The sequence below is a fragment of the Aedes albopictus genome, chromosome 2, assembly GCF_035046485.1.
Source record: "Aedes albopictus strain Foshan chromosome 2, AalbF5, whole genome shotgun sequence".
In the NCBI taxonomy this organism is placed as follows: Eukaryota; Metazoa; Arthropoda; class Insecta; order Diptera; family Culicidae; genus Aedes; species Aedes albopictus.
Genome location: NC_085137.1, coordinates 56,028,743 through 56,044,648, shown reverse-complemented (window position 1 = coordinate 56,044,648; position 15,906 = coordinate 56,028,743). Strand labels below are relative to the sequence as shown.

At 36.9% G+C, this 15,906-nt stretch overlaps 2 protein-coding genes across 2 annotated transcripts in view; one reads left to right on the top strand and one right to left on the bottom strand.

The window, feature by feature from the left end:
- LOC115265573 (EGFR adapter protein) overlaps positions 1-15,906 on the bottom strand; it is a 909,498-nt gene that overhangs the window by 771,122 nt on the left and 122,470 nt on the right. The window lies entirely within an intron of this gene.
- Positions 2,480-5,243, top strand: LOC134288925 (uncharacterized). Its single transcript, XM_062854858.1, has 2 exons — positions 2,480-3,336; positions 3,406-5,243. The coding sequence occupies exons 1-2, from the start codon at positions 2,733-2,735 to the stop codon at positions 3,972-3,974; spliced, it is 1,173 nt and encodes a 390-aa protein (XP_062710842.1). The 5' UTR covers positions 2,480-2,732; the 3' UTR covers positions 3,975-5,243.

Genomic DNA, 15,906 nt, shown 5'->3' with positions numbered 1-15,906 from the left:
GAAGAAATATAAAAAATGTTTAGTATTATTGAATATATGGTTGTATGAGTATACCACACAAAATAACAATCTGTACAAACTGCATTTTTTTATTTTTTTTAACGTTTCAATAATTTGTAGCGAAAAAAAATTGCACGGAGAAAAATCTGGAAAATAATGATTATTACTAGCAGTTATGTACACATAACGTATCACTTAACACCGACTTTAAAAATTCTTATTTTGGATAGAAAAACCTCCAATATTAAGAATATGGTCTATCTCAAAAAACACCTAATTATTGGTCGAACTTTGACGCTCTGTTTTAAATATCTTCAGTGGTTATAAAATTCCGTTCTCTGGTAAAACTACCTCTTCAATGGATTTTAATACATACCCAATCGAAAAAAAAAATGCAGATTTACAACTTTATGCATTTTTTATTTGCGTAATCGTTCTTTGAAGACGCATAAAAAAAGAGTTCCTCGAAAAATGGCCTATTTTTCATTTTCAAGAATTGCCCTAAACTGCGGAGGGAATTTTTCTTGATAAAAATAATTTCCTTATATCATGAGCATTCTGGAGAAGAATATATCTGCGCAAAAATAAGAGAAAAAATTGAACATTTTCCCACCGTTTTCGCAATTTTAAATTTTTAGGAGGTGTCCAAAATTTTAAAAACATTTGTGCAATCTTTGAGATAAAAGTTCAAGTTAAATGATTATTTTGTGAAAATCTGAACTGCAATTCTTTATTTAAGAGATTTATATAGTACCTTCAAAAATAAAGTTATGTTTATTTTGAACAGATTATTTTTCAGGCAATTGTGAACGTTAACAGGGTGCGGCAGGAAAAAATGCGAAAAGTTCAAGGCACTATTACACGCTAAATATGGGATATATATGACTATTTTTTTATGACAGTGTATCAGTCAATGTCTATATTCTAGCACTGAAAAATAAAAATGAACACATTTGATGTTTAACATGTGATAATGTAGGCCTAATAAGCGGATATCAATAAACTGCGCACCCAATGGTCATTAAACAAAATGACTATAACAGTAACAAAATTAGCTCAAATTCGATGAACAACCAGACCACACTGATCCAGAGCCATGTAGTTTCACATACCAGATGAAATAAGTACATATATTTGATGATATTGCAGAGAAAATCAAAAATTTTGTTTTATCAGATGCGAAATTTAGCGACCTGTGCGATTTTTTGCGGTTTGAAAATTCTGGTTGTCTTCATCTTCAGGCGCCGCCCTGTAAAGGTTAGTGACCAAAATGGGAAATATTTTAATTAACTTTTCAGAAAACTAGCCTATTATTGATCATGGAACGTTGAAACATAGATAGGTTAATGTCAAATGGACGAAAATGAGGTTTGAAGTTGAAAAACACTTTCGCATTTTTTCCTGCCGCATACTGTATAGTTAATTTCCGATACAGTCCTTATTATAATCTTTTTAGTTTATGATTTACAGTGTTGTCATCCATTTATGATAAGTAACCGATGTAGACGCATTTATCTACCATCTAGAAAGTATCCTCGTATATCATGACACGGACCTGGGTGGTGTTGAAGAATAAGCAGGAAAATCCATCATCAAATACCGTTGAGAATCCTAGGTCCCTGAACTATCTACGTTCACGCAGATGTTCATACCATCCATCCTTGCTTTGAACAGTATGGAAGCTTCCCGGGAAAGTCACTCTCCACCAAACATGATTCATTTTTAGGACCATTGGTAAGAACAATCATAAGAATATTCGGTGAATTCCTATGTTATGACATACTCGCTCAAATCTGCTCCAGCTCGATCATGTTGTTCACCCACATGGTCGTAAATTGCGTCCACCATCAAATCAGCTTGTTTATCATCTACCCAGCACGGGAGCTGTTTGTTTTTATTAATTTATATTAAAATTATGTTAAAATCTGTCGCATTCTAATGAACTGATCGGACATCGCCTGCCGTTCACCATGCTGTCCGGGAAGTTATTCGAGAAATTTGAATGATGTTCACCTCACCTAAAAAAAAACAACAGCGAACAGTAGTCAACGGGGGGTATAATTTCGGAGTTCTCTCCTCGCTGTGTAGTGTGCCCTGGAGCATGGAGATTGAAGATGCGCCACTCCACCGAAAACGGCCAAGCTTTCAACCAGGCTGTCTACTATCGATTGTCGAAAATCTTCCACTCCTAGCATCATCAGCTTCCGAAGAAGAGCCAAACGATTCGGACACCATCAGCACCACCAGCACCACAGCAGCTAGAGAGAATGAGAGTGCGCGCGCGGTGGGTAATCGATACGTGGCAATCGATTGATGATAGCTTCGGGGTCTGAAAATGGACACCTCCGAGGAACAAGTGTACCGGTGACGATGATCCAGTCGGGGGTAGCTTAATTATTGAAACTATAGAAGAACGTTAACAAGTTGTTGTTGTTAAAAACAACAACAAGAAACCAAAATTAAGCCTTGGAAGCAGTGCTGGGAAATGTCACGAAGCTCATACTGCGGAGTACAAACTATGCAAATCACAGCTACCCATGGTGATAACTGCCAAACTATTCGCTACTGTAGTGTAGTTTGTTGAAATTCATTGGTAACCATTTGTTACTACGGTAGCTCGCTACTGTAGGACACAATGGTGGTTAGTTATTCTTTTACAACACAAGAGCAAAGTACTTCAGTTCTCTTAAATTTTTTGAGTGGCAAGGAAGACAGTGCATACCCCGGATCTAATGGAAGAAATTGAAGATTCCCCAACTTGCAGTATGAAGATACAAGCTACGAAAAGAAAGGGACCTTCTTTTGTATCGATGGTGAAAAACTTCATATTGGAAGCAGACGGAAAATTCAAATGCAAAATTGAAGAATTTGGAAGATGTGCGTATTCCCAGGAGAACTACGACGCTGGAAATTTCGTTCGGCATTTTCGGAACATGCACCACGACGTCGCTCAAAGATTGGGATTTTCCGGAGGAACTCCAGCCAAGAAAAAAAGAACGTCTGAGAAGCTAACCATTTTCTTCGATCGGCAAAAATTTTACGAAGCGTGCGTGAAGCTAGTTACAAAACACAATTTGCCTTTATGTTGTTTTGAATGGGAAGCTCTCCGACTTATTCTGGATCCACTGGCTGAAGCTCTTAATACAACGATAAATCGAAAGAATATGAAAAATCATCTCCAACGGATTTCTGGCTCAATTATTGAAGGAATCAAGCAAGAAATATCCGAAAGACTGATATCGATCAAGATCGACTCGGCTTCAAGATTTGGAAGACATATCCTGTGCATCAATGCCCAATATGAACTCAATCACGAAGTGATGACGCGCACACTATGTAAGATGTTACATTCCAATTCTTTAACATTTTATACCAAACTGAATTTATAACTTGAAATGATTTCAGGTATGATTGAAGTAAAAGAAAGTCAGACAGCTAAGTTCTTGAAAATCCAAATTCTGGAAGTTCTGAAGCGATTCAACATATCGCTTGATCAGATATTCTCGATCACTTCGGATAACGGGGCCAATATGATAGCAGCAGCAAAGAAGTTGCAGCAACAATTTTCAACCGCAGTTGCTTCGGACGACTGGGCAAATGAAGAAGACGTGATTGATAACACGGAAGAAATAATGGACTCCTTGAGTGTGGAGTTAAGTGATCATTTCAACATTGTTCGTTGTGCATCTCACACTCTTCAGCTTGCACTGAATGACGTTGTGTCAAATTCAGATGCAAATATCAAAATTGTGACGGAGTTCTCAAAAAGCGTCAAAAAGATCAAATTCAAGGCGTTTTTTGAATACCACAAGCTCTCGTACCCACCTCTGTGGGCGCCTACAAGATGGTGCGGAAAATACAAGATGATTCGATCTATCATTAATCAAGAATCGTTATTCACCATGCTTGGAGAACAGTATCCGGAGATAGGTATGTTAATTTTTATTGTAAAGATTGTATTATTACTAATTTAACCTTATAAAATCTAGAACTCGATGAAGAAACTTGGCAGTTTATGAAAGAATATGAAGAAGCGTTCCGTCCAATGTATATCACGACGAAACTACTACAAGCTGAACATCAAGCTTTTTCGGATTTCTATATGAATTGGATTTTGGCGATTAGAAATCTGCAAAGTTTGAAAAACAACCGATTTGCTGCCCCGCTGATTCAATCCCTCAGAAGTCGCTTGAAAATGCTCACGCAGAACATGGCTTTCAAAGCAGCTCTGTTTTTAGATCCCCGCTTCAATTATTTGAACTCTACGGTGTTATCCCCAGCAGAAAAGGAAGAAGTTCAGGTTTGTCTTGGTTTATTTTTGATTTTCGTTCATTACTATAATAATTATATTATTTCAATTAGATTTTAGAAATATCTCATCAAAACCTGGAGAAGGATTCAACTGACAAAACGTGTAAATCCTATGCCTAACGGTGCTGGTGAATCAATTTCAACCAACAATGAGGAGAGCTTGGGAGATGAAATTGCAGACTTCCTTACTGAAATGTTCGGTGGCACCTTACAAACTCAAGGCGCAACGGCTGATCCTGAAGCGCAATTGACCGAACAACTCAAACTACTTGAAATTGGAGAACGGATGCCACATGACCATAATGTTTGGGATCACTGGATTGCGCGCAAAGCAACACATCCACAATTATCTGCGGTTGTATTGGTTGTTTTGGCTACTGCATCATCTCAAGTGTCCGTCGAAAGAGCGTTCAGTGGATTGGCTTCAATTTTGTCAGACCTGAGGACTGGTTTGTCGGAGGATACGCTGGAACACATTTTGCTGATTAAATTGAACGAAAGCTTGCTCGACAGGATCCTTCCGTCACTTACGCAGCATGAACTACAGCCAAACACCTGAAGATCGCCATCTGGTGTAATTTAATGAATTTATTACTTTTATTCGTTTGTCATTTGTTAATGTTTTTCTTTACTTATATAAATATAAAAATGTATGGATATACCTAAAACAAAACATTTTTTTCTAATAACGAAAATTACTCAAAAAGAAATAGAAATTGAAAGAAAACAGAATTGAAGTCCTAATGCTAATGCAGTACGCTAGTATGACAAACAAATTTCAATGAAATTCATTTGGGACTCCCGCGGTGTAGCTGCTACTGTAGTTATTTTTTCGATCGCCTACTGTATTGATTCAAACACATTTCTGCCGGATATGCATAGACACCGATTCAATCACCAAATTCAAGCAAACTACTGTTACCATTCCCAGCACTGCTTGGAAGCAAAATTTGTGTTGAACTATGCATTAAAAAAATGTTTAATTCATACTTTATTTATGTCCTAGACAATGAATGCTGTTGTAACAATAGAGGGCAAAACATTGAAGTATGGTTTTTCATGAATTGGACAGACACAAAATATGCTCTATGTTGCGGGAACAAAGAGGGGGATTTTCTCCGATTTCTAATGAGCAGGTCGCAATCTCCGTAGCTCGGGTTCGAAGCAGCTAAAAGCTGTAAAGTTTATTATAAATAGCATTTTAACAGAATTTCATATAAATGAGTTTCATAAAACTTAAAATTATCGGTTTAGAGCTTGTAGGTTCAGTCCCTTGCCTCAATGTTCATTCTCTACGTTTGACTACAATATAACGTTAGGTTGATTCAATTACGCTTAGATAAATAACTGTGATTACTCACTGTGATATAGTATTTAAGTTAATGTAGAATTCATTGTAACTACTTTGGATTTGGGATCAATTTTAGTAATAGGTTCAAACACTGCTTTTAAACTTTTTTCCACATTTCTGATAGTTCAGTAATAAACGGCAAATACAACTGAATTCGCGTTCTTCTTCAGCCATCTCTCTATTGATCACATTGAGACAAAAAAAAAACGTATCATTTTGTGCGCTTGACATGTCCAGTCATCCACTGTGATATACGGCAGGCAGTGTTGCCAGCAACACTCTAGTCAATCATTTCTAGCCGGGATGAATCTATGTACATATGACTCAAAATCTCTGAATAAAAGGAAAAACATGTTTATTTCCTGTAAAAAACACCTATTTCGCATTTTGACCTACCATCTCCTTTTTGAGGTTGTCTTGCTTTTCAAGAATTTTTATTTATATCGGGTATCGGGATGCTTCGTTAGCATAGTCCCCTCGTTCGGCCTATCTCAACGTAAACCGAAAACTCAAACAAACACGCATAACTGGATATCGGAAAAGCTTTGCGCCAAACAACTGTAACATTTCGTTTCAATTTTAGCACTTTGGAACATTAAAATTGAATGAAAATGTCACTTTGTTTAGCTTTTGTAGACGCCATGTCTCTTCGGCTTAGTGGGTAGTCTATAGGTGATAAATGGCATGAGTCTGGAACATTTCGAAATGACTTTTCAATAGCTGAACATTTGATGCGACGGTCAAAGACGCTATTTTGAACTTGTTTATTTGTTTTCAACCAATAATAACTATTTTACAAATTGAATGTGGGCCGAATATTGAGGACATTTTTTTCACTATGTACCCAAATCTTGGCCCATTCGTAAAGTGACGTCAAAAACACAGACAAAAAGACGTGATCAACATTTGTTGCGTAAGAACCAGAAAGAACGAACAGGAAGAAAGATTTTGTGTGCGGTGACTGTAAAAATATAAAACAATAATAGGGTTCCGTTGTTTTCGTTACTAAATAAGAACTTTAGTTTTTGTGCTTTATTTATAGTTTTTTGAAAATTTGGCTCCGAAAATGTAATTTAAAAGTAAGATTGATGATCAAACAGAGATAATAGTTCAGCAGAAATATTGAAAAAATGAGATAATTAGTGGTTCTAGTGCATGGAAATCAATAGGCCAACGTATCCACTAATAGGCCAATTTTTGAACCATAGACCAACGTTGTATACCATCGCATCAAATCTTTTCAACTTAATTAAGTAAATTCTTGAATACAGTGGTTTTTCGATTTTATCACGGTCAAAAAAAATTTTCCCGTGAATTTAGCGAAACCGTGAATTTGGCGAAATGAAAAATAAATGCAAATTTTTTGTTTAAAATCAATAACCTGCAAAATCTTTAACGTAATTAACAGCTTTAGTAATGTGTCAATGAAAGTATTGTTTAGGCGCTGTCCATACACTAAAAAGACCCATTTCGTTTCATATCCAACAACCATCTTCCCTCGTAAACTTTCGTTCTAACAAAATTTTGATTTTTTTATGGATCGAAGACTTTGGCCAGATCTCCCTCCCCCTTTGAGTCTACGTAGTTAATGTACGGGCCAACCGTGATAAGGAGTCGAAACTTTCAAGGACATTGTACAATTCTCGCGCTTAGTATCATACAGGCGTATGTTATATACAATGACCGTTTTCTGTTTATCGATTTTCTCTTTTGCTAATAACTTCGCCACAAATTATTTTCGGTTGTTTTCGTTGTTCTAGAAGCTAGTACTAATCGTCCATCACCGAAACATATCATCCGAATATTGAACGTATTTCTCGGAAAAATCCGAAGAGAAAATCGATGAAGAAATATCAAGCATTGTAGATATGCCCGTATGATACTAATACTGAGAATACTGAGAATTGAAGAAGTTTATTTTTTTTTTGTAGTAGATTATTCAATGTCTCTTTTATATATGACGCTGTAAGAAATAATCAGACGATTTACTAAATGGAATTGCATTTATTTCAATGAACGAGGTAATGGAAACAGAAGCAGCAATCATGAAAGTAAAGAAATAACAAATGGTAATCTTGTCAAATTTATTGTGACTTATCTTATAAAATTTATTCGTCAAATCTTCAAAGTTTCCATAATCTAACTAATCGTTTTTGTATGAATTGCTTCCCTAACGGTTTTTTATTAATTAGATATTTACAATATTTATTTATGAAATGGTTCAATGTGCAATGATCAAAAATTTCTGTTTTTGTTTTAGGGAACTTGAGGAAAATAAACATTGAAATAAAAATAAAATATTTTTAATTTGTGAAAATTCGTTACTCGGATTTATATTTACTATGAGATTTAAAACCTCTATTCAAAGAAACATATTCCCACATTTTTCTCATAGTACAGGTAAAATATTCCAGACTTTGGAAAGCCCTGATAAATAAGTAGTTTCACAATCAGAGCCTGTCCTTAAACTTCGTAGACTCTTAGGGGGAGGAGGGTTTCTGACCAAAGTCTACGCTTCATACAAATTTCGGAAATTTTCTATGGACAAAAGTCTACGAGGGGGTCTCAGATGGCCATACATTAGTCTACGTAGTTTATGGACAACGCCAAACATTTTTATGTTGATTTCGCGATTTTTTAGAAAAAGGCGTGAGAAAAACGAAACGAAAACCGTGATAAAATCGAGAGTGAATTTGGCGAGTAGTGAATAAAATGACTAGTGATAAAACCGAAACGCCACTGTATTTACGTTATTTTACTTCCAATTGGTGAAACATGCGGTTGTCCCCCATTTCCCGGAAAACCATTTCCCGGAAAACCGTTTCCCGGAAAGACGTTTCCCGGAAATCAATTTCCCGGAATGGACCATTTCCCGGAAATCCATTTCCCGGAATGTACCATTTCCCGGAATGCACCATTTCCCGGAAAAAAAATTTAAGATTAATTTTCCGTTTCTTTTCACGGAGAAAACAAAGTACACAAATATGAGTTTATTTCACCCAACTTCGGGGTTGCGTGCGGGAACCCATATTTGAGTTCGTGGATGCGATGTTGAAGTGGGTTTTTTACATTTGATCCCGTGCGGCAAAGTACCTACCGGCTAAGTTTTTTTCACCCAACTGCTAGTTCAAAATACACAAATTTGAGTTAAATGCTGTTTACTCAATTTTGGCTTCCCGCACCGAACTGTCAAAGTTGGGTTGGTTCGCTCTTCGCTCTCTGACAACAACAAAGAGAGTGGATGAGAGAGGAGACAAAAAAGAACTCAAAAGTAAGTTTAAAAAAACTCAAATTTAGGTACTTGAGTTTCTCCGTGTTCTGTAAATAATGGCAGTGAATTATAATTGTATAATGTTTGACAGAATTGATATTCAAAGAACAGTAATCGATAAAAAGGACACAAAATCATTTACTGCAGAATGCATAAGGGACCGTAATTTTTACAATTATTGTAATTCTCACAAATAGTAAATTTCTCCTTATTTCAAAGGCTATTCATTTGAGTTTTTGTTAAAATAGTTGTCGGCATCAAACCACCGACGAAATCAAACTGCCAAGTTTTCATCACATATTTTACCTTCTTACAAGCATAGGCTGTTCCTTCTAGTTAAATTGCTAAAATAGTTGTTGACATTAAGCTTGGAAGCCAACTGCAAATAATTTCATAGGCTGTTTTGGGTGCATATCATTTCGCCGAACACCATTTCGCGGAATTACATTCGCAGTGTAACATTTACCGGAAAGAACAATTTCATCGAATATCATTTCGAAGAATGACTCTTCACGGAATACCATTTCGCGGAATACTTTTTTGCGGAATACTTTTTCGCGGAATACTTTTTCGCGGAATTTAATATTTTACAAACGATTACAAACGATACAATTTCATCGAATATCATTTCAAAGAATGACTTTTCACGGAATACCATTTCGCGGAATACTTTTTTGCGGAATACTTTTTCGCGGAATACTTTTTCGCGGAATTTAATATTTTACAAACGATAGAAGAATCAACAGTGCCATTTTCGCATGGCTTGGTCAGCCAAACATTTGACAATAAAAGAATGACAAATTATTTTCTCTGCTTAATTTTAACTCTGCTTAATCTTAGCTCTCCGATTATACTAATTGATTGTAAATCTAATACCTTCCTGAATAAAAATTTGCCTTGCTTGATTCGTAATCTGTTCTCAAGAATTTCGAACGTAAGGCCAAAGGCCATTAGGCCAAACGTCATCAGGACGAATGGGCATTAGGCGTAATAATCAATAAGCATTCGTTGTCACATAGATTGTACTTTTAAGCGCTTATATTGGTAACTCCATCAGAGATTCTTCCTTCTTTCAAATAAGGCTGTTCTTTCCAGCAAAATACCGAATTGCTAAATGTTCCATCATTTGTCTTCTTCGTCAAAGACTGTAAATGTGTTGTTAAGTTTGCGGCGATGAAATCCGGCACTCTATAGAAGATTTCACCTTCTTTTGATAATAGGCTGTTCCTTCAAGTTACACTGTTGAAAATTTTGGCAGTTTGGTCTGCTGATAAAATGAGCATGTTTCCTTCTATTAAGGCCGGACGGGACGGTTGTTGAATCGTCCGCCATTGCTCTGTTGTTAGTAAGAAGCAAATCTCAACTTCTACTTCATATTATTGACTAGAAATTTAATCGTTCATTTGCTCACTTGTGGTGCACAATCGACTAAAGTTTCAGCTACGTCAGTGCAGTGGAAATTGATATTTGCTTCTTCAAAATCGCGAGGCAAATTGTTAGAAAGAGAGGAAAGATAGGAAAAATTACACGTCGTCCCGTGCGGCCTTAAGAATGGGCTGTTCTTTAGAGTAACACTATTAATGTGTTTTTTGGTGCCCAGGCTGCTGACTTTACCTTCAGAAATGTATCCTTCTCTAAATCGAGTTTTTTTTCGAGTTGGACAGTTATGTTGTTTATTGGTGGTCTACTGCTAACTCCGTCGGATGTTTGTCCTTCTTTTTAAATGTGGTCTGCTTTCAAATAACATTTGCTGGTGACCAAACTGATATCTACATTTAAAAATTTTCCTTCTTTAAAGAATAAGTTGTTAACTTATAGTTTGCAGTGCTACAGTATTATTTAGTAAACCAGCAACTAACTCCTTCTCATGAAATTTTTCTTTCTATTAAAAATAGGCAGATCTTTCAATCCAATTGGTCTTACATCTATTCAGCCCAGTGATTAATCGCATCATGTCAATTGAGCCTAATCTCCCAGCATCATCATTTTCGCTCTGATCCTACTTCTCAGCTTCTACACGTCCGCCCTTATTGACTGAAAGCAATATATGTTAAAATATTGCTTTTTGTAAACCACGTGACCGCGTAACCCTTAAGTCAAGGAACACTCCTTAGGGATAACTTTATCAGCTTTCTCTTCTTTTTGATGTTCCAACTAGCTTGTACTGTTATAACATAAATCAAAACAAATCTCAATTTTGTATCAGAGGATTTTCTACCTATCAAACATATGCTGTTTTTTACAGATATGCTATTAATAAGATACCAGATATCAGCCCTTCTTCTGAACAAAGGCTGTTCTTTGATGAATATTATGCGTTATGCTGATTTTAGAAGAACAACTTTTGAATTAATATTATCGAAGAATTTTCCTTCTTTCATACATAAGCCGTTCTTTCGAAGTATACCCTTACAAAAATTTGATTGTTGATATGAAAAATTCCATACTTCATTTGCTGTTTTGAGTTTTGAATCTCAGATGTTATCATGATGTAGTCTCTCGATCAGTTAAATTTTTGTATCATATTAACGATTTCCCGCAAAACGATTTTCCGATATGCTCCACCGCGAATAAGAATTCCGCGTAATGGTTTTTGGCGAAATGTTACACAATCGATATTTTCCCTTCTTTTACACCTAGACTGTTCTTCCGACATATCTTTCAAAATAGTTGTCGGCATTAACCTGTCCATGTTTTCATTAAATATTGTCCCTTCTTTTATACATAGGCTGTTCTTTCTAGTTACACAGTTAGAATAGTTGTTGGCATTAAGCTAGCAATATTTCCATATGATATATTCCCTTCTTTTACGCATATGCCGTTCTTTCGTGTTTATCGAGATCAAACTGCTAACTATTTCATCGAATATTTTCCCTTCTTTTATTCATAGGCTGTTCTTTAAAGTTATACGTCTATAACAGTTATTTGAAACAAACTTTAGTTTTCAAAGCAGAGGAACGCAATACTTTTGACAAATACTTAGGCTACCAACAAGGAGTCTTTGATATTCGTAAGATCAAAAAACTGGAAAAGTGACAATGGCAATGATCTTGTCCCTCCGATTAGCTGTGGAGGCATACCGTAATTAAGAGCTTTCAATTATTCATAATACTCGTCATAAAAAAATAATACAAATTGAGAGTAGTAGGGTATTTTAGCCAATAGTGGACCCCTTAGTAACTGAAATTTGTTGTGATTGTAAAAATATTATGACATTCTGCTTGAAATGTCTTTACCAATGGTTGCGCAACAAGTTCTATATCTTTCCTACATATTGCACACAAAAACCGAATGAAAACACCTTATATTTCTCATAAAATAAATATTTGAAATCTCGATCAAATTATCCTATAGTGGACCTCGTGGGGTCCACTATAGGATTGTTGGGGTCCACTATTGGGTAGATCGTATTCTCTTACCATGTTAAATCGGTGACAATAGTGGACCCCCTCAGATTTGACCAATAGTGGTCCCCCAGACTTGTTTACATTTACAAATTTGCTTGAATAATCAAATTATCGCTTTCCAGCCTAGTTTAATCACATGGAACTACTGTCTAGGAACATGAGCCATGGTCTCCCGGTGGAAGTTTATCGGAAGAAGCAGATTTGAGCAGGAAATTTGAGAATAATTGCTAGGGGTCCACTATAGGTTAAGGGTCCACTATTGGATAAAATACCCTACATAATATTATTATTTTTATGCAAAGAAATATTTACAAAATAAGTAAAATAATAGAAATGTTGTTTTTTTTTATATTGAATATGTTTTCCGGGAAATGGTCATTCCGGGAAATGGTTTTCCGGGAAATGGTACATTCCGGGAAATGGTTTTCCGGGAAACGGTACATTCCGGGAAATGGCTTTCCGGGAAACGGGTTTCCGGGAAATGGTTTTCCGGGAAACGACGTACAATCGAAACATGCATTGCCTAGAGTATTGTAATAGGGTCAACATATTATTTCTAGTGCTGTTAATTAATGAGTTACGGTCAAAATTGTCAAGGCGGCTTGCAAATTAGGCCAAGGAATGGTACATATACCCTACTTTCGAGTTTTAGATATTGAGAATTTCTTTTCATGTTAGGTCCTTCTGCAACTTTGTTACAAAATAGGATCAGAGATTCGATGTAAAGTGGTATAGTAATCCATCATTCGTTAATGTGATGTACGTGGTAATCTTTGCTTGGTTGCAAAAACCCTTTGCCACTTCTAATGCCTTTCCACGACCTGTTACCACGTTCAAGAGTCGTGCGATGACGGTGGTCAACATCTCCACCACCAGCAACACTTCGAGGCCGAGCTCCGTCCTGAAATCGGCCTTTAAGCAACGATCTTATCGAGAAGGACCGATGGACAACCGACCGAAATGAGGATGGTCATTTTATTGTGAGTTTTACGAGTTGAAAATGGGCGAAAATTAATTTCTTCGCTTGTTCGAATGTTCGAAACTGCGCACGCGGTTAGTGCGACCGTGTGAGGAGTGTTATTAATATTCATCAAAGCACTGACTGGCTGGCTGCTGCAGCAGCAGCAGCAGAGAATACGATAATATCGAAACATCAGTGGGTCAGTGCTGTGAGTGAGCGAGGAGAAGAAGCACATGGGTGATAGCGATGCTTTCAGGGTGATAAGCGCGCTCCGAGGGGGATGGGATTTTGGAAGCGAAACTTCAACTGTAATTTAGGTGAATGGCGTTTTCGATATTCATAGAACTGATAAGCAGCCACTTGACTCGGGACTCGGTGGCATTCGAGGAGGTCATTTAACGGGGGCCAAAATTGCGGTCCATCCCTGATTTCACGCGAACTGATTCCGCGCGGTTCGGGAAAAAGGTTTCAATTAAAATGAGAGATATCACTGCTTCGGTGGGTTGGGAATGGAGTTCACATGGCGTCTATAGGGCTATTATTAGCTACTAATGTTTCATGAATGAAAAACCCATTAAGTCATTTGGGTTCATTAAGAAACATTTCAGTGATAAAATTTCGTTTTTCCTCAGTTGTGGTTTTGTTGCTTATGTCGACGCGATTCCTTGAATGTTCAATGAAATTGCAGCATGACGGAATAAGTAATTGTTCAAAAACTTTGCATCATAATTTCTTTTGCATTTATTTACGCTGACGAGTTTTTCAGTGACTGCAGTGCAATTGCTCTGTTGTTAGTAAGAAGCAAATAACTTCTACTACATACACACTCAATACTGAATTGCTAAATAAAAAAAAATCGCGTTAAGTACTGTTCCTTTGAATTCCACTAAGAATTTGCATCCTTTGACAGATACGTATTTCGACCTCAACTGTAAGGTCGTCTTCAGTGTCTTGTACTTGACTTGACTCGAATCATCATCACTGGCCTAGGAATGAATGGTTAGGGGGGTCTTATAAAAACTTAACCGTGAACGGAGCCTGTGGAGTACCAGGGCACCCTCCACAGTATGTTGCCCTTACTGTGTTAAACGGAGCAATGACGCAGTGGACCTTATTTGTCTCCGGGATAATCGGCCACTTTTCTTACGTCTCAATTCCGAGGCTTAATAAAAGTGGGTAAATGAAATTTTTTTTTATGACAGGAATTAAGTTCGTACAGGTAAACCTTCATCACGCAAAAGGTGCTTCTGCTGTGTTGAGTCGAAGGTTTAAAAAAGAAGGACTGGAAGTGGCGCTTATTCAAGAGCCATGGTCCAATAAACGAAAGATTCTTGGAGTTCTGACACAAAATAGTAAACTATTTTATGATGAGCAACAAGATTCGCCCAGAACCGCTGTCTTAGTACGCAAAACGTTAAAATGCTATCCTATTACAGAGTTTATCAGAAAGGACATTGTTGCGGTCATGGTAGAGGTACCAACCACTAGGGGTAAAACTGAGATCGCTGTGGCTTCAGCTTACTTTCCTGGTGATATTCCTGAGGCACCTCCTCCTGAGATCGCATCATTTGTCCAATTCTGTAAAGAAAACAACAAATCGTTTATCATTGGCTGTGACGCCAATGCACATCACACGGTTTGGGGTAGTACGGATATTAACAGTCGAGGTGAGTCACTATTAGAGTATCTGTCTTCGAACAATATAGACATTTGCAATAATGGTGATAAACCTACTTTCTCAAATGTAATCAGACAAGAGGTCTTGGATCTAACACTGTGCAATGCTGCAATCTTTGACAAGATCACAAACTGGCACATGTCAGATGAGATTTCTCTATCTGATCATAAACACATAATCTTCAATTGGAGTGGTGGAGATTATTCTAGAACCGCATTTAGAAATCCCAGGAGGACAAACTGAGATCAATATGTAGAATTGTTGAATACGCATTCATTTACAATGGGAGAAACTATTGATTCAACCCAAAAGTTAGAATCATTTTCTCAAAGGGTAAATGAAAGTATCATCAATTCCTTTAACAGAAGTTGTCCCACCATACAATCGTCTTCTACTAGAGACGTGCCATGGTGGAACTTAAAACTGGATCGCCTTCGAAAATTTTCTCGTAAAATGTTCAATAGAGCGAAACGAACGGGAGATTGGACTCAGTACAGGAAAGCCCTGACTGATTACAACAACGAAATACGAAAATCGAAAAGAAAATCTTGGATGCTGACATGTGAAAACATAAACAGCACTCCTGTTGTTGCAAGACTACAGAAAACGCTTGCAAAAGATCATTCAAATGAATTGGGAAACCTGAAGCGCGACGTTGGAGCTTTTACCAAAACTCCTCGTGAAACTTTGGATTTAATGATGGAAACCCATTTTCCAGGTTCGGTTCTAAGTGTGGATTCCAATGATACTATATCTCTGGAAGGTGAAGGATGTCCTAGTATAAACTCATCGGAGTCAACTAGTACAATAAACACCGCCTCAGATCTAGCTGATGAAATCTTCACGAAGGCCAGAGTGGAAAATGCAATAAGATCTTTTCAGCCTTTTAAATCTGCAGGAGTTGATGGAATATTTCCAGCACTGATT